This window comes from Callorhinus ursinus, unplaced genomic scaffold, assembly GCF_003265705.2.
Source record: "Callorhinus ursinus isolate GAN/ISIS: 27379988/994484 unplaced genomic scaffold, GSC_fseal_2.0 scaffold27, whole genome shotgun sequence".
In the NCBI taxonomy this organism is placed as follows: domain Eukaryota; kingdom Metazoa; phylum Chordata; class Mammalia; order Carnivora; family Otariidae; genus Callorhinus; species Callorhinus ursinus.
Window position 1 is genome coordinate 1046039 of NW_027397089.1, and position 27794 is coordinate 1073832.

General features: G+C 39.5%; 1 protein-coding gene and 1 long non-coding RNA gene across 4 annotated transcripts in view; one reads left to right on the plus strand and one right to left on the minus strand.

The window, feature by feature from the left end:
- Positions 1 to 21818, minus strand: part of LOC141370142 (uncharacterized) — a 69720-nt gene extending 47902 nt beyond the window's left edge. For all 3 annotated transcript variants that reach the window (XR_012373931.1, XR_012373932.1, XR_012373933.1), the window contains exons 1-3: positions 21697 to 21818; positions 18171 to 18284; positions 486 to 598 (exon numbers count right to left, since the gene is read on the minus strand). This is a non-coding gene — a long non-coding RNA (uncharacterized lncRNA). The remainder of the gene's footprint in view (positions 1 to 485; positions 599 to 18170; positions 18285 to 21696) is intronic.
- Positions 21712 to 27794, plus strand: part of KIF21A (kinesin family member 21A) — a 145956-nt gene continuing 139873 nt past the window's right edge. The window contains exon 1 of the mRNA XM_073877710.1: positions 21712 to 22061. Coding sequence (XP_073733811.1) covers positions 22018 to 22061 — 44 coding nt within the window. The 5' untranslated portion in view covers positions 21712 to 22017. The remainder of the gene's footprint in view (positions 22062 to 27794) is intronic.

A 27794-nucleotide genomic window follows, 5' to 3' on the forward strand; every position in this document is an offset into this window, starting at 1 on the left:
GTGGTATCTCATTCTTTTCATTTGCATTTTCCTAATGACATATGACATAGATCATCTTTTCATTATGCTTATTTGCCATCTGTATACTGTACCTTCTTTGTTGAGGTGTCTGTTAAGGTCTTTGACTATTTTTTTAATTGGGTTATTTGTTTTCTTACTGTTGAGTTTTAAGAGTTCTTTGTATATTTTGGATAACAGTCCTTTATCAGATGTGTCTTTTGCAAATGTTTGCACCTGATCTATGGCTTGTTTTCTCATTTTCTTTACAGTATCTTCACAGAGCAGAGGTTTTTAATTTTTAATTCAACCTAGCTTATCAATAATTTATTTCATGGATCATGCCTTTGGTGCTTATCTGTATGTAAGTTTTTATCTAGAATGTTTGATTTATCAGAAGGGGGATTCAATGAATGTCTAGTATACCATACAGCCAGAAGCAGAAATCCTCTTCACTCAATTTTTCTAGGAAAGAATCAAATGCTTACCTCTGTTTACATCAATCCCAGTGGGCAACAGTCAACTTCTCCCATTTCTGTCACCAAGCTCTACTTCTGTCCTGTAACACTTGTTTAGCAGGTTTCTGCAGCTCAGTAAGTATCTAGGTAGGGAGGTGGGGAGGAAAGGGAAAAACACTATTGCATGTAGGTCCTTCTCCTGGCAGACACCCCTATTCTCAATAAATACATTTTTTTAAATTTATTTATTTGACACAGAGAGATATAGTGAGAGAGGGAACACAAGCAGGGGGAGCGGCAGAGGGAGAAGCAGGCTTCCCACAGAGCAGGGAGCCTGATGTGGGGCTTGATCCCAGGACCCTGGGATCATGACCGGAGCCGAAGGCAGACGCTTAACAACTGAGCCACCCAGGTGCCCCAATAAATACATTTCCTGATCCATTTCTTATTTGGCTTGCTACAAGAGAGAAGTATACACAGTAATAATGCTCTTAAAAGAAATCCTCACTTTTCAATTTCTCTAGACTTCTCATATATAGGCTGGAAATAGGAGATGGCTATGGAATGACCTAAGCATTATCTACATAGCGCATCTCTTTTGAACACATATTTTTCACCTGTGATACTCAGCTTTCAGGCCTTAGTAGGAACCATGAGAATACCTTTTTAAAGGTAAAATATATATGAAATTACATAATAGTATGAGTATATATGCATAGCACATTTCTGAAAGGCTAAACACAAAACAATAATTGTGGCTATCTCTGGGAAATGGGAATAATGAGTTGGTAAGGAAGGGCTATTGTTTTCCATTATATCATTTTACAATGTTTAATTTTTTTCTTTTTTACCATAAGCATCTTTTAAGTTTATTATTTAAAATGTCTAGAAAAATACTTGATTTGTGGGGGGGCACCTGGGTGGCTCAGTTGGCTGTGTCCGACTCTTGTTTCGGCTCAGGTCATGATCTTACTGTCATGAGATTGAGCCCCATGTTGGGCTCTGTACTCAGCAGAGTCTGATCAGATTCTCTCTCCTTTTCCCTCCAGCTCTCTCTCTCTCTCACTCCTTCTCAAATGAATAAATAAAAATCTAAAAAAAAAGAAAAATACTTCATTTATTAAAAAATAATATTTATAAAGTAATGGGTCAGTTTTATTGAGAACTGTGAGAAGTGAAAGGAGAATTTTTTACATATGTTTTGTTTATAAAGTTCATTTGCCAGACAGCAATTGTCCATTTACTTATGTGTTAAGCACTGGGAAATGTAAAGATAAATCCTACAAAGACAAGCTACAATCTAGTGGGGGAAATAGACTTGTACATAAATAACTTAAAGGAGCCAACCAATGCATTGAAAATGGGAAAAATTGTGTGCGTCTGAGATTTCAAATTAGAAAATATGTCTGTTCTGCACTGAAAATTCTTTTCCACTGGTAAACCTCCTGTATCATAAAGATGTTGAAGGTGCTTTTCTACAACAAAAGGAAAATCTCCATTAATGGCATAGATTTTCTGTAACAAAATAAAATTGTCAAGCCCTTCTCCCTCACAGATGTGCCACACAGATGTCAATATTTGGTTTGTATTCTGCACATAATTTCATTCAATGATCTCCACATCAGTGATTTCATTCAGCCATGTATTATTTCTCCTTGTGATAGCAAGTGACCTCTACCTTTGTTCTTTTTTTTTTTTGAGATTTTATTTATTTATTTGAGAGAGAGAGAGAGAGAGAGCATGAGAGGGGGGAGGGTCAGAGGGAGAGCAGACTCTCCACTGAGCAGGGAGACTGATGTGGGACTCGATCCTGGGACTCCAGGATCATGACCTGAGCTGAAGGCAGTCGCTTAACCAACTGAGCCACCCAGGTGCCCCTACCTTTGTTCTTTATAAAATGATTTCCCAATAGTTCAGTGCTTCTTGTAGCTGATTTTATAGGTTTCTTAGCCAAGATGTGACTTATAAATATTTGCTTTAAAAAAGGCAACTTTCTGGGGGGCGCCTGGGTGGCACAGTTAGTTAAGCTTCTGACTCTTGGTTTCGGCTCAGGTCATGTTCTCAGAGTCATGAGATTAAGCCCTGCGTCAGGTTCCACACTCAGTGCACACAGTCTGCTTGAGATTCTCTCTCCCTCTCCCTCTGCCTCTCCTGCTCATGCTCTCTCTCTCAAATAAATAAGTAAACCTTAAAAATAAAAGCAACTTTATGGAAAAGGCAAAACTATGGAGACAGTTTTAAAAGATCAGTAGTTGCCAGGGGTCAGGGGGAAGAAAGGAGGGATAAATAAGTGAAGAAGGGGATTTTTAGGCCAGTTAATCTATTCTGAATGATACTGTCATGTGGATACATGTCATTATACATTTATCAGAACCAAGAATGTACAATACAAAGAGTAAGCCCTAACTCTGGACTTTAGTTAGTAATAATGTATCAATATTGGCTCATTGATTGTAACAAATGTACTACACTAATGCAAGATATTAACAATAAGGGAAACTGAGGAGGATGGAGGAGGTATATAGGAACTCTATACTTTACACTCAATTTTTCTGTAACGTAAAACTGTTCAAAAAATAAAATCAATTAATTAAAACAAAATAAAAGGCAACTTTGAATTTAAGTTGCCCTTGAGGTGTTGCTTACTGCTTCACCTTTAGATACAAATGCTTCAATTTAATAATAGAAAGCATCAATGTTGCCTTTTTCTGTGCAAAACCTGATTTTTTTTTAACGAGAAAGGCTGCCAATCTCTTTTGAAAGTGTGACAAAGTTTATAACAACTTTTGCATTGGTATCTAGATGTAAATGAACAACTAGAGCAGTACAATTTAGTTTTCATACATTCAGCCTCAAAAGTCCTATTCTCACATTTAAATTTTGACTGCTAGTGCAATCACCACACTCAGATTCATTTGTTCCAGTACATAAAAATACCCATTCTAAAAGAGAGTATTTTGGAAGATGTCATTTCTACTTTTCCTCTCATAAAGCCTATTTTAAAACACATTTCCTCCAAAAAATCTTTTCTGACACTACACTTTACTGAATCACTACCTGACTTTCTGAATAGTGCTCACTCTTCTCTTATTTCTGACTTCTCTTTGCAGCCAGAAATAATAGCTCAAAGCACTTATAGGAATACTTGCTTTATTGTGCTTCACAGATTTTTTACAAATTGAAGCTTTGTGGCAATCCTGCAGCAACCAAGACTAATAGTGCCATTTTCCCAACAGCATTTGCTCATTTCATGTCTCTGTGTCACATTTTGGTAATTCTAACCATATTTCAAACTTTTATATTATTACACTTGTTATGGTGATCTATGATTAGTGATCTCTGATGTTACTATTGTAATTGTTTTTGGATGCCAAAAAACTGCACCCATATAAGACAGCAAACTTAATAAATGTGTGTGTTCTGACTGTTCCATATTGCCTGAGACAAAACAATTGAAATTAGGACAATTAATAATCCTACAATGTCCTTTCCATGTCCAAGTGAAAGAAAGAGTCCCACGTTTCTCACTTTACAGCAGCTAGAAATTATTAAGCTCAGTGAAGAAGGCATGTTGGAAACCAAGACAGGCTGAAAGCCAGGCCTCTTGTGCTGAACAGTTAGCCAAGTTGTGAACGCAACGGAAAAGTTCTTGAAGAAAATTAAAAGTGCTACTCCAGTGAACATGAGAATGATGAGAAGTAAAACAGCCTTATTGCTGATATGGAGAAAGTTTGAGTGGTCTGGACAAAAGATCAAGCCAGCCACAACATTTCCTTCAGCCAAAGCCTAATCCACAGCAAGACCCTGACTGTTCAATTCTATGAAGGCTGAGAGAGTTGAGAAGCTGCAGAAGAGGGGTGCCTGGGTGGCTCAGTTGCTTAAGTGGCCAACTCTTGATTTCGGCTGAGGTCATGATCTCAGGGTCATGGGACTGAGCCCCATGTTGGGCTCCATGCTCCGTACATAGTCTGCTTGTCCTTCTCCCTCTCTGCTCCTTCCCCTGCCGTCTCTCTTCCTCTCTAAAACGAATAAAGACATAAAATCTTAAAAAAAAAGCTGCAGAAGAAAAGTTGGAAGCTAGCAGAGGTTGATTCATGAAGTTTAAGGAAAGAAGCCATGTCTAACATTAAAATGCAAGGTAAAGCAGCAAATGTTGATGCAGACATGGCAGCAACATTGAGACAAGACTCTCCACCAGCAAAAGGATTATGTGTGACTCAATGAAAGCGGAGATGATGGTTGGCATTTTTTAGCAATAAAGTATTTTAAAATTAAGGTATGTACATATTTTTTAGTCATACTGCTATTGCACGGTTAACAAAGTATGGCATAGAGTAAACACAACTTTTGTAAGTACTGGGAAACAAAAAAATTCATTTCACTTGCTCTATTGCAATATTTGCTTTATTGCAGTGGTCTGGAATGTGTAATAACTCCAAGGTATGCCTGTACTTTGTGCCAGACACTCCATGTGTTAAGCATTTTACTTATATTAATCTTCAAGATAACCCTTCCTGGTAGATAGAATGATTTCTATTTTACTAAAACTGAACGAAGGCAGGATTATGAATTAGGTCTTGTCTGACACCATCAGCTTTATGCTTTTAAGGACTTTACCATAATTTTTTAAGGACTTTACCATACATCAGTGTAAACCTTTTATATGTTGCTGCACTATTTAATAAATTTAAATTCTTGCCCACATGCATGTTGTGAAGTCCAAGGAAATGGTAAACTCTGAAGGGAAAGCACTGTGAATCCTTTTTATCTCTTGGCTAAAGGTTCCTTTCTCCAGTGAGTCCTTAGTCTTGTATTTAGTCCTTAACAAATACTGACAACTAGCTCTAAAACCAGTTTTTTTTAAACTGCAGGGCTCACCAAATTCAGAAAGAATACTAATTTTCCACTGAAACATTTTTACTCAGTAAATGCAAAAACTCAAGCACCAGGAAGAGGTGCTGCCTTAAAATACAAAAATTCAGTAAAATGAGAATATATTGTTTCCTGTTTGCAAAGTGTTTTTAATATATATTATCTCTTTTAATTTGCACAACACACCTACATAGGAAAAATTATATAGACAGTTTAAAGATGAAAATTCTGGGACTCAGAAAAATGAAGAGACTTGTTTATACTTAGATAGTAGTAATTAGTGGATTCAGACTCCAACCTAAGTGTTCTTAGATTCCAGATCCCAGATTACTCAAGACTTGACAGTTTTTTTGTCTGTGTGTTCATTTAAAAATTTTCATTACAGCCAAACTGCCATCCAGAGAGGTTGCTACCAATTTTTAGCTAGTCTAATGTAATTGTTAAAAGTGTTAACTTGGCTGGGCGCCTGGGTGGTTTAGTTGGTTAAGTATCTGCCTTCAGCTCAGGTCATGATCCCAGGGTCCTAGGATCGAGCTCCACGTCGGGCTCCCTGCTCAGAGGGGGAGGCTGCTTCTCCCTCTCCACCTGCTTGTGCTCGCTCTCTCTAACAAATAAATGAATAAATAAAATCTTAAAAAAAGTGTTAACTTGAGAGTCACTAACTGTGGGACCTTGGTATAAATCACTAGACTATGCTGTCCCTCAGTTCAACTGTAAAATGTGAATGACAATATAGCAGCTGCCCACAGGGTTAATCCTCAGGATTAAGCGAGTTAACACACATAAAGGACTGAAAAGAGTACTTGGCACATTGCAAGACCTATATAAGAGCACCAAACCGTTGTTGGCACTTGAGATTCTATCAGAATGTCATTATTATTATTAACAACCTGATGGGTATAAAATGCTGTTGATTTACTGTTTTTTAAATTATTATTCAATTTATTTTAACAAAAAATCTAGTATTGTTTTATTTTGCAGTTTCCTAATTACCAGTAAGGTTGAGCATCTTTTTGTGTTTTTTGTTTTTGTTTCTTTGTATTATCTGTTCAGTGAATGATCAATTCATACCCTTTGCACATTTTTAAAAATCTGTTTTATATTTTCATATTGATTTGTGTTTTATAATACATCCTGTATATTAATCCTTTGTAATACATATAGCAGTATTTTTCTTTAGTTGTTACTTATCTTTTAACTTTGTTCATGGTGTCTTTTTGGTTGCAGTTTTAAAATTTTATGTACTTAAGTTTATTAAGCTTTTCCTTCATGGTTTTCTATTCATATCATACATTTTACATTTTCTTCAATATTTATACAGTTTTGGTTTTTATATGTGGGTGTTTAATGCCCTAGGAATTAATTTTTGTGACTGGGGAGAGGGAGAGTTCCCCTCCCATCCCCCCCCCCTCCAAAATGGGTAGGCATCTCCACATGAATGAGCTGGAATTTGGTCATCTATCTAGGCTTGAGCCTTTGCACTCCCTATCCCTCCAAATCTAAGCTCTTGCTTCTGTAGTGACTTCTTTAAAAAATTAGGGTAGATAATCTGATCAACTCTTTCTTGGCTTTAGTTTTCCACCATATATATGGAAGCTGATATTGAAGAGGGTTGTAGATATCCAGCTCAGTACCACTGAAAGGCAGTTGGAGATGGGAGTTTGGTGATTAAGTAGGCAAGCAAGTCTTAAAGGTCATTGTCTTGGCTTTGCCGCCATAACAAAATACCATGGACTAGGAGGTTTAAACAACAGAAGTTTATTTCTCACAGTTCTAGAGGCTGCAAAGTCCAAGATCAAGGTGCTGGCCAATTTGAGTGAGTGCGTGATGAGAACTGTCTTTCTGTTGTAGTTGGCTGCCTTCTTGCTGTATGCTCATATGACTTCTTTGTGCACAGACAGCAAGCTTGCTAGTGTTTTTTTTTTTCTTTTCTTTCTTTTCTCTTCTCTTTTCTTTTAAGTAGGCTCCACGTGTGGAACTCAAGAGTGGGGCTTGAACTCATGACCCTGAGATCAAGACCTGAGTTGAGATCAAGAGTTGGACGCTTAACTGACTGAGCCACCCAGGGGCCCCTGGTGTCTTTTCTTATAAGGACACTAATACCATCATGAGGGGCCCACCCTCATGACATCATCTAAACCTAATTATCTTCCAAAGTCCTCATCTCTAAATGCTATCACACTGGGGGGGGGGGGGGCTAGGACTTCAACATATGAATTTGGTGGGGAGTGTGGGGGTTATAGACTTTCAGTCCATAACAGTCATTCTTACAGAGCAGTAGGTCATCTGTTGGTCATAGCTTTCTATCTCAGACAGCCTTCAGGGCTGGGTTGATTTCAAAGGGGCGGAATGAATGGCCTCTTGACACTTCAGAGCAACTTCATGCAGGCTGGAGATGCTGCTATCATCCGTACCCTGAGGTTAGCCCATAAGAAAGTAGAAGCTGTGCTATTTCAGTGTGCCCAGTGTAGTTGTAGTTGGCCCAGTGTAGACAGCATCACCTTAGTGATTACCTTAGTGATTTGGGACTGCCACTTGGCTCCACTTTCTAGCAGGAATGGCATAGAGCATAGTGCCCATTATGGCTGGGATATTAAGGAGCATCACAGCCATGTCATTCAAAGTTACCAACTGGATTCCCTTCTAAGTGTCAATCTCCTCTAGCATCTGATTCATGCTGAATACTGCACTCTCGTGACACAGTAGGGGCCTCATGCACGTGGTCTGGGTACTGCCATCCTGGCCTTGCCTCTGCCTTAGGCATGGAGTCCCGGGGAGGTGAGGGGCCCCAGCCTGTAAAGATATTACATTTTAAAATTATTCCACCCACCAGTAAACACAAAACAAACTAATCTGGTATTTAGATTCATTAAGAAATTAAAATAATTAGAGAATACTATTATTGATGTATGATGTTGCCAAATGAAAGCATCACATATGCATTAACGAGGCCTACAGGGAGCTGTAAGGAGCAACAAAAAATAGTAACACAATATGGTTCACATGTTAGCATTCTTTTTTGTGTAAACTCATAAAATTTTATTTATATTTAGAATTTGCCTCTAAATCTAAACTCTCAGGTCAGAATATGATAGGTATTTGGTGTGATGAAACTTCCCAACTCTTTTTAGTATGTTATGCTGAATTGTTTCCCAAATTTAAACATAGCAGGATCAAAATAAAACCCATGGGCACATCTACATATCCTGCACATGCAGTAAAAGCTAGTGCAACTTAACTGATGAGGCTATGTTCCATGAAGAACAGCTAGTGTTTCCTTAACTGAAGTTCATGTTTATTAACATTTGAAAGTACCATTCATTGATCCTTTTCCACATTGGATATTTACTGAGCATCTACTTTGTGCCATTGCACATAATAGGCATTGGGCACAAAGCAATGTACATGATACATGATCCATAACTTGCTGGAGGTTACAGTCGAATATGTGGAATTTTCAGCCAAATAAAAAAGAAAGAACAGAATACGTCAAGAAGACATGAATTTTTACTATATGATTTCACTCATATGTTGAATTTAAGAAACAAAACAAATGAACAAATTAAAAAAGAAGACAAACCAAAAGAAAGACTCCTAACTACAGAGAACAAAACTGATGGCTACCAGAGGGGAGGTGGGTGGGAGGATGGGGGAAATAGGGAAATAGGGGATGGGGATTAAGAATTCGCTTATCATGATGAGCACTGAGTAATGTAAAGAATTGTGGAATCACTATTTGTACACCTGAAACTGATATAATGCTCAATTATGCTGGAATTAAAATAAAAATTTTTGTTTTAATAAAAAATGAAAGCATGGATTTGATAAAGAACAAGGATTATGAATGTGATCTAGGTGAAAGTAAATTTGTGCAGAAGGTTTAAACTGTTATGAGGGTAAAGAAATTCTGAAAAGGACACAGAACTTTCAGGTATGGAGATGGCAAATAGGGTGTCTTAGAAACACAGATATCAAACTATTCTTTGATTTTAACTCAGAAACCATACTATCCTGTGGAATTCTTTTCAGGTTAATAAAGTAATAAAAAACAGATTGTTAGGTAAGTATTTTTTTAGAAAAATGCATGTGTATAGAGCTCATGACACTATTAATATTTTGATTTTATACATTTACTAAATAGTTTTTTTAACCAAACATTCAGATAAATATTTCCAAAATCTTAATGATATAAAAAGAATTTGTAGATAATTTGGTAGGTGTTCTGGTGCTTAGACACTGATGCTGGGATGAATTTAAGAAAGGCAGACTGGAGTCAGAGATACCGTTTGGGAAGAAAATACAATAGTTTTGACAATTGTTTGATGTTTGAGTTAATAGTTTTCTTTGATGTATGTCTTATATAGTTTATATCATTATATTTTAATATTTAGTGACTAAAATATGTGGGCACTTAAAAAATTTTACTGAAGCTTTCTGTGCTTTCAAAAATCATAACTTATTTTTAGGGGCACCTGGCTGGCTGAGTCAGTAGAGCATATGACTCTTGATCTTGGAGTTGTGAGTTTGAGCCCCAGGTTGGGTATAAAGATTATTTAAAAACTTTTTTAAACCATAAGTTATTATTTTATTTTTTTAAAGATTTTATTTATTTATTTGACAGAGAGAGAGACACAGCAAGAGAGGGAACACAAGCAGGGGGAGTGGGAGAGGGACAAGTAGGGGGAGAGGGAAAGGGAGAAGCAGGCTTCCCACGGAGCAGGGAGCCCCACACGGGACTCGATCCCAGGACCCTAGGATCATGACCTGAGCTGAAGGCAGACACTTAATGACTGAGTCACCCAGGTGCTCCTATTTTATTTTTTTAGAGAGAGAGAGAGAGAGACCAGGGGGTGGGGAGGGGCAGAGGGAAGGGAAGAGAGACTCTTAAGCAGGCTCCACACCCAGCATGGAGCCTAACGTGGGGCTGGATTTCAGGACCCTGAGATCATGACCTGAGCCTAAATCAAGAGTGAGACGCTTAACCACCTGAGTCACCCAGGTGCCCCACAACTTATTTTGAACAGAATAGTCCTAATATGTAATTTTCAATGGTTTACAATACATCAGATATTAGTAACACAGTAGTTTTTGCCCTGTCAAGAATATACTGAGGAAAGAGAAGCATTGCCTTTTTTCCCTTTCTTTCCTCCTTCTTTTTTTTTTCCTAATGGTTTATAATCCATAGAGTCCATGAGTCCATGGATATTTATTATAAATAATGCAAGAAATAAATAAATGAGGGAATGAGGACAGCTGTTCCTTCTAGTTGAATTCCAATTAATAAAAATAGAAGGAAAGATGAAAATAGAAAATCACTATTAGGCAAATTTCCTAGTAATTATTGTAGATAAGAATCATTGACAGATGCTAAAATTAGTGGATGAAAGTATAAGAAAAAAGATGATCATATTGTCAACACAACTTCCCATATTTATTAATTACAAAGACAAAATAATAATTTTACAGTGAAGAAATTCAGCAGACACCACCTCAACCACATGATCAAAGTTAACAGTCACTGGTGCTGTGGACTGAATTGCAACCTCCACAAATTCATATCTTGAACTCTAAACCAATGTGACTATATTTGGAGATAGAATCTTTACTGAAGTAATTAAGATTAAATGAAGTTCTAAGATAGGGCCTTGATCTTATAGAATTAGTGTCCTTATAAGAAGAGACACCAGAGAACTTACTCTCTACACAGCACAAAAGCAGCTGTTTATGAGCCAGAGAGTCCTTACCAGAAACCGAAACTGCCAGACCTTGATCTGGGTCTTCTAGCCTCCAGAACCATTAAAAAAAAAAAAAAAAAAAAAGTCTGCTGTTTAAGCGACCAGGTCTATGATATTTTGTTAGGTTAACTGATGAATTCAACCTGGTGATAAGACACATTGGCATCATTTGCCTCTTGATAAGATGCACTGCAAAGGCCACAACATTACTTCTCTTGGTATTATTAAAGAAAAATGCATAAAATCCATCAAATCTTAAGAAAATATCACACATACCCAAAATGAGGAATATTCTACAAAAGAAATGGCCAGTACTCCTCAACAGTGTCAAGGTCTTGAAATACAAAGAAATAATCACAGATTGAAGAAGACTAAGAGGACATGACAGCTAAATGCAATGTGCATCCTGGATTGGACCCCCTGAAACAAAACAAGGACTTTATGAAAACTAATGGTAATGTTCTGGTTTGATAATTCTAGTATATTTATATAGGTTGTTATATTAGGGGAGCTGAGCACATAGGAGCTCTTTATTCTATTTTTGCTACTTTTTGGAAGTCTAAAATTATTCCAAAATAAAAAAAAATTAGATATAAATTGTGTGTATATGTGCATTTTCAGAACTTGATCACTTCTCACTACCTTTATTGCTGAGCCTGGCCCAAGTCAGATCATCTCCTGCCTAGATTATGGCAATAGCCACCTAACCATCTCTCTCATTCCCTCTCTAGCTTCCCTAAGTTTATTTCCAACCCAGTGGTCAGAGTGATCCCATTAAAACACAGTTAGCTGTCACTACTTAGCTCAATAGAACCCAATGGCATTGTATCCCAACTCCCCGATTTTATGGTTTAGAAGGTCTACCTTGTATGATAATCTGATAATCATCTGGCCTTTTCTTTGTATTACCCACCCCTCCCTTTGACCTCTCTAACATCATCTCTCACTGTTTTCTTCCTCGCTTATTTTACTCCAGCCATATTGCCCACTTTGTTGTTCCTTAAACAGGGTCAAGCATATTTGGATCTGAAGGTTTTTGCATTTGCTCTTCCCTCTGCTAGGGATGCTTTTCCTCCAGTTTCCCCATGGCTCATTCCTTCACTTCTTTCAGGTCTTTCTCAGGGATGCCTATTCATTAAGACTTTTTCTGATTGTTTTCTTTAAAATATGAAACATTCTTACCTTCCAAGCATTGTGTATACTCCTTTTTTTTTCCTATAACATTAACCACCATCAAGCACGTATTACATTTTACTTATATTGTTTATCTTTCTCTCTCCTAAAAAATGTAAGCTCTAGGAGGGCAAAAGTTTTTGCCTATTTTGTTTTCTGCTATATTCCAATGCCTAAAATAGTGTTTGCACAGAGTTGTTGAATAAATGGTTGCATGAATGGGTAGTAAGTGCCATCTAGATTGAATTTAAGCCATGGGGAAAGTATAAAAAGGCAAGGAAAGTGGACCTGGCACCATTACTTAGGAGTTTCAAGATTTAGAGATGAGGAAGTGAAGGCCTGTAAAGAAATCTAAAAGACAGCCATCTGAATTAGTGGCCTAGAAATAGAGAGTATCTCAGAAAAAAAAACAGCACAGTTAACTCTTAATTGCTATTTGGAATTCAAGGGCAATGTTGCCAGAAGAGAGATTTTCGGTTATCCATAAATATTTATAGACTATCAAATGACATGCATTGTTTGGAGATGCAAAAATATTATATAAGATATGGTAACTACTTTTTTTAAAAAAAGATTTTATTTGAGAGAGGGAGAGAGAGGAGAGAGAGAACAGGAGCTGGGGGCCAGGGCAGAGGGAGAGGGAGAGGGAGAGGGAGAAGCAGACTCCCTGCTGAGCAGGGAGCCTGACATGGGGCTTGAACCCAGGACCCTGAATCATGACCTGAGCTGATGGCAGATGCTTAAGTGACTGAGCCATCCAGGCGTCCCGGTATCTACTTTATAAAAGCTTACAATCTAGTGGGAAAGACATCTTTAAAACAGATAAATTCAAAGTAAATTAATAACGTTAATAATGCCTCTGTATAATGCGAGTGTATCAAAGGGGCCGTGGTCTAACCTAAGTGTGAGGGCATAAAGAAGAGTCTAGGAGCACCTGGCTGGCTCAATCGGTAGAGCATGTGACTCTTGATCTCGGGGTTGTGAGTTCAAGTCCCACATTGGGTGTAGAGATTACTTAAAAATAAAATCTTAAAAAAGAAAAAAAAAGTCTAAGAACACTTTCAAGATTGGGTAGAATTTTTTTCAAATAAACAAGGGGTAGAATGGAGATAAGGTGATGAAAGTAGCTTAAGAACTTCTACCCAAAATTCTTTCACTTGCTGGATTTAGAGATATTTTTGAAAACCACTTTATAAATTCGTAATTTCTGATTGGAAGGACCCTCCAAGATGTTTTATTTTTATTTTTTAAATACCTTATTCATTTATTTGTCAGAGAGAGAGAGAGAGGGCACAAGAAGGGGGAGTGGCAGGCAGAGGGAGAGGCAGGCTCCCCGCTGAGCAAGGAGCCTGATGCAGGACTTGATCCCAGGACCCTGGGATCATGACCTGAGCTGAAGGCAGACACTTAACTGACTGAGCCACCCAGGCGTCCCTTTTTAAAATTTTTTAAAAAAAGATTTTATTTATTTATTTGTCAGAGAGAGAGAGAAAGAGAGAGAACCTCCAAGAACTTTTAGATCATATTTCCCTGTGTTCTCTCCAGTTGATGCCTGTATTTTTTGATGGTATCATCAAGTGGTTTTTTAGCTATGCCTGAATGTTTTCAATGACAGGAAGTTTAATATCTTAATCCCCTATCATTCTTCTCCCATAATGCTAAATCCTGTTAAGAATGTCTTTCATTTATAAGTCCTACTTCTTCATTTTCACCATGATCTATTAAGATGTGTTGTTTAGGGCCTTACCATGTTATAACTAAATTAGTATGATATGTGTGCCCCACTGAGTCTCTCAAGTTCATCTCACAGATCTGAACCAGACTCAATTCTTTTTTTTTTTTTTAATATTTATTTATTTTGACAGAGAGAAAGACAGCGAAAGAGGGAACAGGAGCAGGGGGAGTGGGAGAGGAAGAAGCAGGCTTCCCGCGGAGCAGAGCCCGACGTGGGGCTCGATCCCAGGACTCTGAGACCATGACCTGAGCCGAAGGCAGATGCTTCTGGGAGTCTGCTTCTCCCTTTCCTTCTGCCACCTCCCACAAACCCCTGCTCATGCTCTCTCTCTTTCAAATAAATAAAATAAAATAAAAATGAAATTCAGTTAAGAGATAGGAAAAAAAGTGGTGTTATTGATGAATAAATAAAAGAGGAGGGGCAGTAAATGGTGAAATGTTCTCAATTAAAAATAACTAATAAAATTATCTTTCAGTGATTCAGTTCTACAATATTCCAAAATAAAAAAACAAAAAGAATGAATGACTATCCCAAAAAGCTTATCAAGTTCAGTCCTGCACAGTTAGAAAAAAAAACACACTCCTCTTAACAAACTTGGCTCAAAACTTTGGCTCAAGACCAGCATGACTTAATAGCTGTAATTTGCATTTGAATGCAATTAACTGGGCCAGTACTTTGGGGTAATCAAGCTGTGTGCAATATGCATAAGCTGCAAACTCAACAAAAGTCCAAAGCACTGGAGAGAAATTTTTAATCTGTGAATTCCCCTTAGATTTGGAATCCAAGTCCAAGCCCTTAAATTAAATTTTAGATTTCAAAACTATAATTTCAAGTGTGAACACTGAAATCTAACTTAAAAAAAAAGATTTTATTTATTTATTTATCAGAGAGAGAGAGACAGAAAGATACAGAGCACAAGCAGGGGGAGAGGCAGGCAGAGGAAGAGGGAGAAGCAGGCTCGCGGGACTCGATCCCAGGACCCTGAGACCACGACCCGAGCAGGAGGCAGACGCCCAACTGACTGAGCCACCCAGGTATCCCTGAAATTTAACTTTTATCTACTTGTTTATTTTTAATGAAGAGAAGTTTAGATACTTGCCATTATTTTCCCTCAGAAGAAGAATTTCACTATTTTTATAAAAGCGATTGATGTTATTTTAAGAATTTCAAGCAATATAAAAAGATACAAAAGTGAGGCACCTGGGTGGCTCAGTCAGTTGAGCAGCTGCCTTCGGCTCGGGTCGTGGTCCTGGGGTCCTGGGATCAAGTCCCACATCGGGATCCCTGCTCAGCGGAGCGCCTGCTTCTCCCTCTGCCTCTGCCTGCCTCTCTGCCTGCTTGTGCTTCTCTCTATCTCTCTGTCAAATAAATTAATTAAAAAAAAAAAGATACAAAAGGAAATGAAAAAATCCCTCAAACCCTACTTTCCACCCAGAAATGACTCACACCAATATTCAAAATAAACATAAATGAGAAAAATGTGAAGAAAATGGGTATTCAGTTAAAAGTTTGACTTTTCTAGTAATGTTACGAGTCATTAAAAATAAATTTACAAAATGTTAACAAACTGCTTTTATCATAAGGTAAACTACAATTTTAAGTATTTAAGCTTACCTTGTGTCAGTCTGCAGTATATATTCTTCACAAGCAAATACTTTTAATGTAGGCTGAGATTTTCAAAGCCTAAAGAATACAATGTATAGTGAAATTAACAGAGAAGAACAAAGAACCTAGAACAGGGGGTGGAAATAAGTAGATTTTAATTGAGCTCTGCCAACTGGGTAGTATGCCTGTGTACTGGGGCAGGGTGGGTGGGTGGAGGTGGGCAGAAAGAGAGTAGAGGCAGGGGGCCGGGAGCTGGTGGTGGTGATCAATTCTCCTCTCATGAACTGTTTACCTGTCTGTAAAATGAAAGGGGTGGACTAGAATTGTAAAATATTCTCCATCTCCAAAATTATAGGAGCCTAGCTTACCTGTGTGGGTTTACAGAATCTCAGGTGCTCTGGTTTCCTTCCTGATAGTTTGAATGCCACCTTCAACAGACACTATGGTGTGTTTGAGAACTATAACTGGTAGGCAGCAGACTATCTACAATGAAAACTTGTTCTGTGTTGAAATCAAAGCATAGCATGCCCTTCTTCTGGGAATCACTTATTTGTCCAACAAATAAGTGCTGGCTGCACTCTTGAATTTTTCACAGAATCTGCCCTTTAATAATTTACAGTCTAGTTGAGGAGTTAAAAAGTGATCATTACAATAATAACAAAGACATTAATGAAATGTGATGAAGATTTGAAAGGAGAAAAAAAATCATACATCTGGTCCAGAGGCAGAGTGAAATCAGGAATGGGTTGAAGAAAGGGTGATTTTTGAGTGAGACCTGAAATAAAGATAAGATTTTGACAGATAGATATTGTTGGGAAGGCCTGTTTCCTCATATGTTATATGGAAGTAATAATTGTACCCAACTTCTAGAGATGAGAGAATTATGTGAAATAATGCATGATAGTCACTTCACACATTATACTGGCATGGTAGAAGAGTCCTATAAATGCTTTCCATTGTTATTAATGAGGAAAATGTATAAAACAACACGAATCATTGAAGGAAAATTGATATTTCTGATTGTGGTATTAAGGGTTAGTTTCCTTGAGACTTTTTTTAAAAAAACAGGATTTCTGAGGAGGTGGCTGTCTAGGCATGCTTTTCCAAAGCTGGTTGTTTGCACATAAAGTTGTAATCAGAACTTTTTCTTTTAATCTTTTCTGCTAGCAGCAAAAAGGAAGAGGCAAATAACTTTTAATGACTGATTAGAATGTGGAAACCAGAAAAACACTGGGTAGAGGGCCTCGAGGGGAAAAAACTGGTGAGATAGTTGCCCTGATGCATGTTGTAGCTTCTTTTTGGCTGCCTGTTTAGGGTGTGCTAGAATCGATCTTTCTTCCAAGTATACCTTAGACAGGTGCAGCTGTAGCATCGTATCTGCTTTGTATTTATTTATTTTAAATTTTATATATATATTTTTATTTTTTAATTATGTTATGTTAATCACCATACATCATTAGTTTTTGATGTAGTGTTCCATGATTCATCGTTTGCGTATAACACCCAGTGCTCCATTCTTTAACACCCATCACCAGGCTAACCCATCCCCTCACCCCCCTCCCCTCTAGAACCCTCAGTTTGTTTCTCAGAGTCCATAGTCTCTCATGGTTCGTCTGCCCTCCGATTTCCCCCCCTTCATTTTTCCCTTCCTGCTATCTTCTTCTTTTTTTTTAAACATATAATGTATTATTTGTTTCAGAGGTACAGTGTGTACCTGCTTTTTAAAACACTTTGTATTATGGAGATATTTACCATAAAATTAGCTAGTTTTATGGAGTACTTATTGAGTTAGTGCTGGGATTAACAAATGATAAGCAGAGCCTTTTCAGTTTCCAAAACAACTCTATAAGGTGAAAAATACATTACTTACATATAAGAAGCTGAGACTTAGAAAGGTCCCATATCTTGCCCAAAGTCACTTAGTCATTTGGCTTATCTTTAATGATCTATATTATGTGTCAGCCACTGTTCTAGGAGCTACAAATACATTAATAAAAAAAAAAGAAACGATCTCTGCTCATATTCAAATGGAGGGAGGCAGACAATAATCAAAAAATATTATCAAGAAAATATCACTTAGTGAAAAGGGCTATGAAGAAATAAAATAGTGCTGTGATAGTGAATAAGTGGGGGTTCATGGTGCTGGCTTCCTGGGTGAAAGGTTAGTGCAGTCACACAGGGTCCTGGACTTAGAGGGGCCCTGCCCTTAGTTTAATGCTCTACACTCACTGTCTTGAAATGCTTAATAATTTTATCTTTGGATTTGTGTTTTGTGAGGGACGTCTGATAAAACACTGGTACATGTGGGTAAGTAGAGGACATAGGGCAATCTCCATGTCCTCCATTCCCTGTCACACCGTTGTCACATAGCTTTTGTGATGCCCTGTGAACATGGACTTCTCTGGTCGACCCACAATGTGTGGGAGTTCCGTGAGATTCAAAGCCAGTGGGAGTACAATGTAAACGTGTTGTGCGTGACTAAGCAGGGATGCTGACACCGGAGAGGCTATGCTTCCCTCAAACCAGAACTTGCTTCAAATGAAAAAAGAAAGCAATGGCATTCCAAGAAAACACAACCAAAGAACTCTATCTTACCCTTTCTTAGTCATCACTTCCCTGTAGCTAACCACTAATGATGATGTAAAAGGAAAGGCAAAGACAGGCAAAGGTTGTTCCTCTTCCTCTTCCTTTCAGTTCTTCCTTACTCATCTGTAAGCCAAAGGTAGAAAGTGTTAGTAGTATGTAGATGAATCAAGAAGTGAAATAAAAAAAAAGTTGAGTTAGTTTTGTGCAATTTTTTTACAGTTAAGAATGAAATTCACATGCATATATGTACTACATAGTAGGAATTGTATCATTTTGATAATTCCAGAAACGAGTTAATTGCTCTTCTATTCATACTTAAAACCGGCATTGCACAATTTAAAGATGAATGATAAAATTAATGCTAATAATTAAAAATTTTAATTTTTCTTTATGGACAATAACACTAAATAGCAAATTAAAAACACCATGACAAGTTGAGTGAGAGAGTTCAGAATCTGAAAAGCTTACATTCTAGCATCTTTAAAAGGATTTTTATACGGCTTTTCTTTTTCTTTTTTATATTGCTTTCCTAACAAGACACCCTCCTTGCATTTTCATTTTGCACAGGACATGCAAATCATGTAGCTGGCCCCTGCGGGGGTGCTACCTCAGACTGAATGATAAGGAGAGGTCTCTCTGAGGAGAGGAGAGGAATTTAAGTTGATACCTTAAAGCCCACAAGGAGCCTACCATGGTGAAATCTGGGGAAAGAGCATTCCAGGTAGAGGAAACAGCTAGTACAAAGTCCCTAAGGCAGGAAAGAACTTGTATGTGTTGAAGAAATAGAATGAAGGCCAGTATCACCAAAAAGTAGTGGTTAAGACTGTGAGTGGCAAAAGATAAGGTTAGGAGTGCCTGCCTAGCAGGCTCAGTCAGTAAAGCATGAGACTCTTGATCTCAGGGTTTGTGAGTTCAGAGCCCCATGTTGGGCATAGAGATTACCTAAAAAACAAAACAAACAAAAAACAACAACCACTGAATTAAAAAAAAAAAGATAAGGTTAGAATCTGGAGAAGGGAGAGTGTGAAATGTCCTAATATCTAGGAGAATTTACTCTCTCTCTGTTAGGTCGTTATTGAAAGGTTTCAGTCAGGGTAATGATATAAATGACTCAGGTTTTAAAAGATCACTTTCTGCAGTGTGGAGGCAAGCATGGACTCAAGGAGCTCATCTTGAGTGGTCTGGTCTATACATGAAGGATTCCTCACCCTTCCGGATAGAATTCATCATGCTCTTGTTACAATTTCTATTATTGCACTAATGGATTTCCAAATCTTGAACTATACTGTAAGCTCCTTGTGGACACTGACAGTCTTAATTCTCTCCATATCACTAGTGTCCAGCATTGCTGGCAGATAGCAGGCATTTATTAAATACTTGTTGAGTGAATAATTGGAGTAGGATTTAAACTACTGTTTTGGTAAAAAGTTCTTCCCTTGGAGTTTTCCTCAACTTAAGACAATTAATTAGGTGAGCTGCAAGAAAAGGGGTTATAGCAGCTCTAAAAGAATCTGAAATGCAAAATAGATAATTAATTTAAAAATTTTGAAACTTGGCAGAGAATTACTGTCATCAAAGGGAACCTGAATTTTTATACTACTTTCCCCTGAAACCATGTACAAAGCCACAGCTATTACTGGTGCTAATATTTTGCTCCGAACTTCCAACCTAATGGCTTGGAACCGAAGTGTATATACATTTTGATTGGTCTGCATGCAATGTAACGTGGTGTTGAATTAGTTGTTGATGCTGTGAACTAAGGAGTTTTTCACACAAAGATCTGATTTTTCTCTATCTCTTGAGAAATAACAAACATACAAACAAAAAGCTTGGCAGCAGTGGGTTTGCATTCCAGCGAGCCAAGGCTGAGGATGGCCACTGCCTTTGTAAGAGGCTCCGTGTTCTCTATTTTACCTTTCCTCACTCTGCCTGCTCAGCCTCACTTAAGTTACCTGCCTGGCTGTTGCCTGGTAGCATCTGTGTTTGTGACATCTCTTACTGAGACATATACGTACGGGTGCTATTTTAAACAAGATTTTTTTTGTTTTGTTTTTAAATGGTCTTAAATTGTATATATTTCCCTTTCATTTTCTTGATAAATTTGCTTGGCTTTATTTGCCTTCCTTGCAGCTTTTATCAATCCAAGAAGGAAGGAGGCCCATTCCAGAGCCACCCAGACGGGGACTGCCAAGCTGGAGGAAATGGTGCTGATTCGTTAACAGATAAATACTGAGGGGAGGGCAGGCTCTCTAGAGGGCAGCCAGAGGAGAGATTTGTCACTAATTTCGTCTCCAGAAGGATACTCACCATCTCAGCTCTCTTTATCTCCTAGCCACATGTCTGTTAAGACCAAGGGGTGTGGGGTTCAGGGACAAAATACCTTTAAAACTAACATAGATATTATCACAGCAGGCCTTCATTTAAGATCATCGAACACTTCTTGTTCGTCCCAGAGCGTGCCGCCTTCTCCGACCCACGCTGCTGGATCGCTGCTGTGTAGAATGCTCAGGTGTGCAAAATCTAGGATGTCAGTACTTGGGGCTGTGTCTTTATTTGGAGGGTGCCGTTTAATCTATTATACTGTTTTGTATGAACCCACATGTTTATTTAGAGAAACGTAGGGGGCAGTCCACAAAAGATACTCTGTGGCGAAGCTAATAAAGGCTGTTGCCACAGAGCTATCCAGAGGCATGTGGAGGCACAAGAGTCACAAGCAAAAACCACAATGGTTCAGTGCTGATAGAACCCCGGGATCGGGAGGTGCCTTTTGAAGGCCAGGCAGGAAAAAAATCAGTTTGTGAGGATTTACTACAGAGCAGGTCTTGGTGGATATTCAGTTCTGGGAACACTTGGCAGTACCAGGGTGCCGTTCATGTACCAGTGTACAAATGACTTAACAGAAACGCATTCAGGAGTCTCGGAGTAAATCGTTTCCATATTCAATGTGGGCTGGTAAACGGGCGATGGGCTGCAGAGCAGCCCAGCTGCCCAGACAGTGGCCACACCAGGGATCCGGTTTAGCACGACTGACTGACTCCTGGGGGCGGGGGGCGGGGGGGGGGGGGGGGCGAGCGGGGGGGGGGGGGGGGGAAGGGGGTCAAAGTCCAAGCAGGAGAGAGGACAATAAGCCCAAGGGCGGAAACAAAGCCGAACCAGAGTGGCAGCCGACTGAGTCCTGGCGCTGCGCTCGTGAGCCAAGCTCCGATTTTAGAAAGGACGCAGGCAGCAGGGCAAGCACCCGCCGCTGCGTTCTCACAGAAGAACCTGGAAGGGCGCACGGGCTCGCCGCCCTCGGGCGTGGGCAGCCCGCGGCCGGCATCCCTCCCCCTCGCGCCTGCCTGCCCAGCAGCGCCAGGCAGTGCCCGCGGAGAGCAGGGCGGGGCGCAGGCCGGGGGAGGGCGAGCTGGGGCCGGGCTGTGCGGCCGCCGCTGACGCAGTGCAGGGCCGGCAGCCCTGAGCGCCCAGGCGGGCGTGGAGTTTTTAGCCCGGCCGCCGGCAGGCCGCGTCCCCACCGGAGGGGGCAGGGCGCACTTACCGGCCGTCAGGAAGCCGCGGGCGGCCTGCTGGCTCTGCCACCGCCGCGCTTGCCATTCAAGCGCGCCTCGTCCCCGCCCCAGATCTGGGGGGTGAGCGGGGGAGAAGGGGCGGGCGTCCGCCAGTCGGGAATCACCTCCTCCTCCTGCCTCAGCGCCGCCGCCACCTTTCCATTCAGTCGCCCAACATGGCTGGAGCGCGGCGGAGGTGAGCCGTCCGCCCCCTGCCGCTCCAGTCTGCTGCGCCCGAACGCCGCGCCTCCGGCGGTGCCTCAGCTCTGCAGTGCAGAGGCCCAGGGGCCCTGCTGTCGCCAGCCGCCAGCATGTTGGGTGCCCCGGACGAGAGCTCGGTGCGGGTGGCTGTCAGGTGAGGACAGACTCGGCGGCGGCGGCGGCGGCGGCGGGCTGAGGGCGCGGAGAGGACGCGCTCCGGGCGGGAGCAGCGGCTGCTGTGGTGCGGAGATCTGAGGGGGCGGTCGGACGGGAGGCTGGCGGCTGGGTAAACTGAGGCTGCGGATCCCCGCCGGCTGGCGCGCGCGGCCGGATGCTGCCGGGGAGACCCTGCCGCCCGCAGCCGGGTGGCGTTTGCAGGTAGCGGGCGGCTGTGCGACGCCGGGACTCCGGGGCGCCCAGACTCCTCGGCGGGTGGAAGCCGTCGGCGCCCGCCCCCGCCCCCGCCTGGTCTCGCACGCGAGGAGCAATCGCCTCAGGTGGGGCCGCTTTGGGCGATGGCCTGGCCGGCTTTGCCCGGAGGAGCTGACTCCGTGCTGGGCTGTGGTGTTCTTTTTATTATTGAGAGAGTGTCTGTCATGTGTACATGCGACTCAGGCCTTCTGAGGCGGGAGACAAAGCATCAGACTGACAGCGCTTCCAAACGCAGGCTCCTAGATGCCTGTGCCAATGAAGTCGCGTGAAGCATCACAGAGACAAACGTTAGCACAAGCGTCTGGGTGTAGGAGACACATCTGGCCTCTTAGGCGTTGGAATGGGAATTCTCCTTAAGAATTATATTCCCTGAAAAAAAAAAAGAATTATATTCCCTGGTGATAAGTCTGTAGAAGGAGGAAACTCTTCAGCAAGTGGAAGGGTTAAATGGGTGACTGGGTGAAACGTCCTGAGGTTAGGCAGGGTGGATACAATATAAAATTATACATGCCTGGGTGTGAATTTTGAAATACCAGATACATCAAAATTGTATTTTGGTCAACGTATTAAATGTAACTTAGACTGTTTTGATACATATCAAGAAGCAAAGCTCTGACAGTTGCTTATGGAAAATTGCAACATCATCACTGAAATATTAATGAAGCATTCATGATAGAATAAGTGCGTTGCTTTCACAGCTCTCTGATGGTCTACTGTGAATCCGCTTCTCTTCATACTTCAAGGATTATGAAAACTGTGTCTTTGGAGAAATGTGAAATTATTGAAAAAAAATCCTCCACTCATGTAGCCTTTCTGGAAAGGAATTTTAAAAATCCTATCATGTCAGCATTATTATTTTAGTGGCGAATCTTGATTAGGCATAGAAATGGCAGTTTTATACACTTTGTATCTTTAATCAATTTAAAGAATAACATGAATTTTATTTTTTGTTAAGTTTATTTATTTAAGTGATGTCTACACCCAACACTGGGCTCCAACTCACGACTCCCCCCCCCTCCCCCCGCCCCATGCTTTTCCGACTGAGCCAGCCAGGAGCACCAGAATAACATGAATTTTAAAGTTTTTTTTTTTTTTTTAACGGATTAGGAAATGATCACCTGTGGAGGTGACAGTTTTATGACTGTTTAGAATCACCTGTTATAAAGCTTTTGAAGTTTTAATTTGGTTAAATTTTTGGTTTTGGGGGGCTACTTATCCAATTGTTGGATTAGTTTGTTTCTCCTAAATACTGCTACTACCTCTCTTTTGACCTTTGGATACTCTTTAAAGACTGTACCATGGCAGAAACCCAGTAAGAGGTAGTTTTGTTAGCAAATCCAGTCAAAGAAGGTGAAGAAGGAGCATAAAATAGTAATGAAAACTGAAAATTAGGCTGAGAGAAATCATTTTTAAAGATTTAAAGTTTTTATCTGTGAATTTTCTAGAATATCATAGGGCAGTTTATTTGCTATGCTATTAAATCTGATAACTGCTTGCACTGAAGGTGAGCAGAGTCATGGATGACCCTAAAGTGATGTTGACAGATAAATAATTTCTATTTGATTTATTAATAAAATATATTTATAAATGATTTATATTTGATTATGTTTACACTTTTTAGGTCATAAGTGTGGGTCTGTTTGGGAAAGGTTTATAAAAACATTAACAGAACTTGGTAAGCTGCACTGTAAAGTTCCTTTTTCTTTTTTCTATTAAATACGCTGAATAGATCCACTCTCTAAACTTATTTTACATAGGCTAATAATAGCTTATGTTTTTATGGCACTTTGGTATTTATAAAGTGCTTGGAGGCATATATTTTCATTTACAATAAATATATATATATATTTTTAAAGATTTTATTTATTTATTTGACAGAGACAACAGCGAGAGAGGGCTCAGGGGGAGTGGGAGAGGGAGAAGCAGGCTTCCCGCTGAGCAGGGAGCCTGATGCGGGGCTCCATCCCAGGACCCTGGGACCATGACCTGAGCCTAAGGCAGACGCTCAACGACCGAGCCACCCAGGCGCCCCTACAATAAATATTTGTTGAACGTATATCCTCATCTCTGATTATTCTGATTCTGAGCAGTCATTGTTGGATATATGTCATGTTCTAGGGTCAGTGCTGTTAAGATGTTTTATGTCATGTAAAATCTCATTTATCCCCCATAACAATCTTTGATTTAGGTTCTGTTATTATGACCATTTTACAAATGAGACACTGAAAGATTAAATAATCTGCTTAAAGTTAAACTTGTAGATAGTGATGGAACCAGTGTTCCAGCCCAGACAAATTCTTAGCCATTAAACCTACATAGGTGAAAGGCAAGAACATACTTCACAAAGCTTTATTTAGCTTAAGGTCATTGCCTTTTCCTGGTTCTACACTAGTTCACTTACAAATGTGTGGCTTTGACAAGTTATGTATACCTTGATATCGCTAGAAAAGATAAAACTAAGAGAGGACCTACACTAGTTCACTTACAAATGTGTGGCTTTGACAAGTTATGTATACCTTGATATCGCTAGAGAAGATAAAACTAAGAGAGGACCTGAACTTAGTTAAGTATTTCCTCAGATTCTTTTTAATCTTTACAGTGTCCTCCAATCCTACCCTAGTTTGTGACAGGCTTCAGCAGCAGGATAAGTAAATCAACACACTGAAACAAATCAACAGGGGATTTGACCTGCTTTTCCTCTTCAGTGAATAATGTAATAATAGGCATAGGGGATTGACTCTACTGTGAAATGCAGAAAGTGTCCTAAAGGTTCTTGTGTTTTGTTAGATGCAGAGACTGTTAAGACTGATGAGTCTCTTAAGATTTCTCAAAATAAGTGCATGGGTCATATACAACTTTGGGGAAAAGAAGTTCAAAAGAAAGTTTCTTATTTAGGAAGAATATTTTTATTCAATTTCTTTTTTTATTTTTTTTTTTTTAAGATTTTGTTTATTTGCTAGAGAAAGAGAGAGAGAGAGAGTGACAGTACAAGCAGGGGGAGTGGCAGGCAGAGGGAGAAACAGGCTCCCCGCCAAGCAAGGAGCCCCATGTGGGACTCGATCCCAGGACCCTGGGATCATGACCTGAGCCGAAGGCAGATGCTTAACCGACTGAGCCACCCAGGCACCCCTTTTATTCAATTTCTGAAAATGCGTTTGGCAGGGTATATTTTAGGTATTTTGCAGGGTATCTTTCCTTGGGTTGGATATGGATTCAGAAAACAGCCCTACTATTCAACCCATGGGCTATGGGGCATTTGAATTATGATTAATGCTACTGAGGAACTAAATTTATCATTTTATTTAATTTTTATTAATTTAATTTTAAACTTAAAAACTGGTCATTGATTTAGTTTTTGGATAACTTTTTAAAAAAAAAGATTTATTCATTTATTAGAGAGAGAGAGAAGTGGGGAGGCAGAGGGAGAGAAAGAGAGAGAATCTCCAGCAGACTTCCCAACTGAGGGAGGAGCCCAATGAGGGGCTCGATCCCACGATGCTGAGATCATGACCCTAGCCAAAATCAAGAGTCTGATGCCTAACTGACTGAGCCATCCAGGCACCCCATTTTTGGATAACTTTTGAATATTTTTGAAACAGCTTGGTTATATGGATCTACTTTTCATCTGGAAAGTTTAAATACTGATGGGGTATTTCTGATAAAAATTTAGTGTCATAATTAACATACACTGTAAGTGTAATATATACATTGGATTTCAAAGATTTAGTAAGAAAAATGAATGCAAATATATCAATAATCTTTGTATTATTACACATTAAAGTGATATTTTGATACATTGAGTTAAATAAAATATTAAAATTAATTTCCCCTATTTTTCCTTTTTTAAAATGTGGCTACTAGAAAATTTAAAATCAGGTATAATATTGCTCACATTAAGTTTCTATTGGTTAAGACTGCTCTATAATTTAAATGTAGAATAAAACTACACTATTTATCAGCAGGATAAGTCAATACATAGAAACAAATCATAGCCACCCCATCATAGATAAATCATACCCTTAGATCAAGAAAATGCCAAAATACTAGGTGTCTTTTTTTGAGTGGTTATACACACACACACACACACACACACACACACACACACACACACACACAGAGGCAAGACTGGATTTAAAAGCAACATTCCCCCCTGCCCCCTCAGGGTACATAGGTGTAGAAAGAGAGTGATTTTGGATTCAATATGGTAGCTGAATTCTTAGAAAATGTGGTAAGTTCAATGGATGGCTTAGATAGATGTCATCAACAAAACTGAACAATGAAGTGTAATATATATTCTATTCTTAATATCTAAGTATACTGGATTGAACTCTTCTGTTAACTCAAAATGATAAGATCATTTAAACATTTTGAATTCTAATTTAAGACACTGTGAGATGATGTGCCTTTTTCCCTTCCCTGTCTGTGAATGCTGACTTAGCAAATTTGAAACTTTTTTCCTTTTTAAAAAATTTATTTATTTATTTTTAAAATATTTTATTTACTTGAGAGAGAGAGAGAGAACAAGCTGGGGAGAGGGGCAGAGGATGAGGAACAAGCAGACTCCCTGTCGAGCGGGGCTTGATCCTGGGACCCTGGGATCATGACCTGGGCCAAAGGCAGACGCTTAATTGACTGAGCGACCCAGGGACCCCAAAACTTTTTTCCTTTTCAAGAACGTTAGCTTGCAGAATATGTCAAGAGCTGGACAAAAACGCAGATACAGAGAGGACCATTGTGTTTTTGTGTCATTGTCTGTGATTGTGAGCTAAAATGTCTTTGCTTGGCTTTGACAGAGAGTGGTACATATCCTTGACAATCAATTTGGATTAGTGTGTAATGTAGTCTAATTGGGTTTCAATTTGCTGTTTTTACCTTACTAAGGCAATTTTAAAAAGTGGCATTGCTCAGCAGGCTTATGACTGGTTGGACAGTCAAAAGCTTAGTTTTAGGTCTGTCACTGGCACTGATTTCCAATGTGACCTTTCTGGACATTTCTTTTTCCTCATGCTGATGTGGCAGTGTAAGGGTACTATGAGTTGTAAGAACTTTGCATATGCAGTCTATTAAGTATGTGATTTTGCTGTTAAACTATTGGCTCTATATTGACAGGAAGGAAGTATTTTAACATTTCAAGCTTGACTATCCCAACAATGTGTTTACTTTGAGTACTCTTGTTACTGAATAGGAAACATTTAGTCTTTTGTGGTCACTTTTTCCCATTCTGATTATAATACACATGTACAATATATTATTTAATCTACGGTAAAACCCTATGAGGTAGGCTGGATAGATATTATTCTTATTTATATCTTAGAGATGAAAAAATGAGCGATAAAGGCACTAGGTGACCTGTTCAAGGTTTCTCAGCTACTAAGTACCAGAATTGGAACTCAAACCTAGGCTTATCATACCTATTTCTGTGTATTTTGTTTTTGTTTTTTGTTCATTTGTTTTA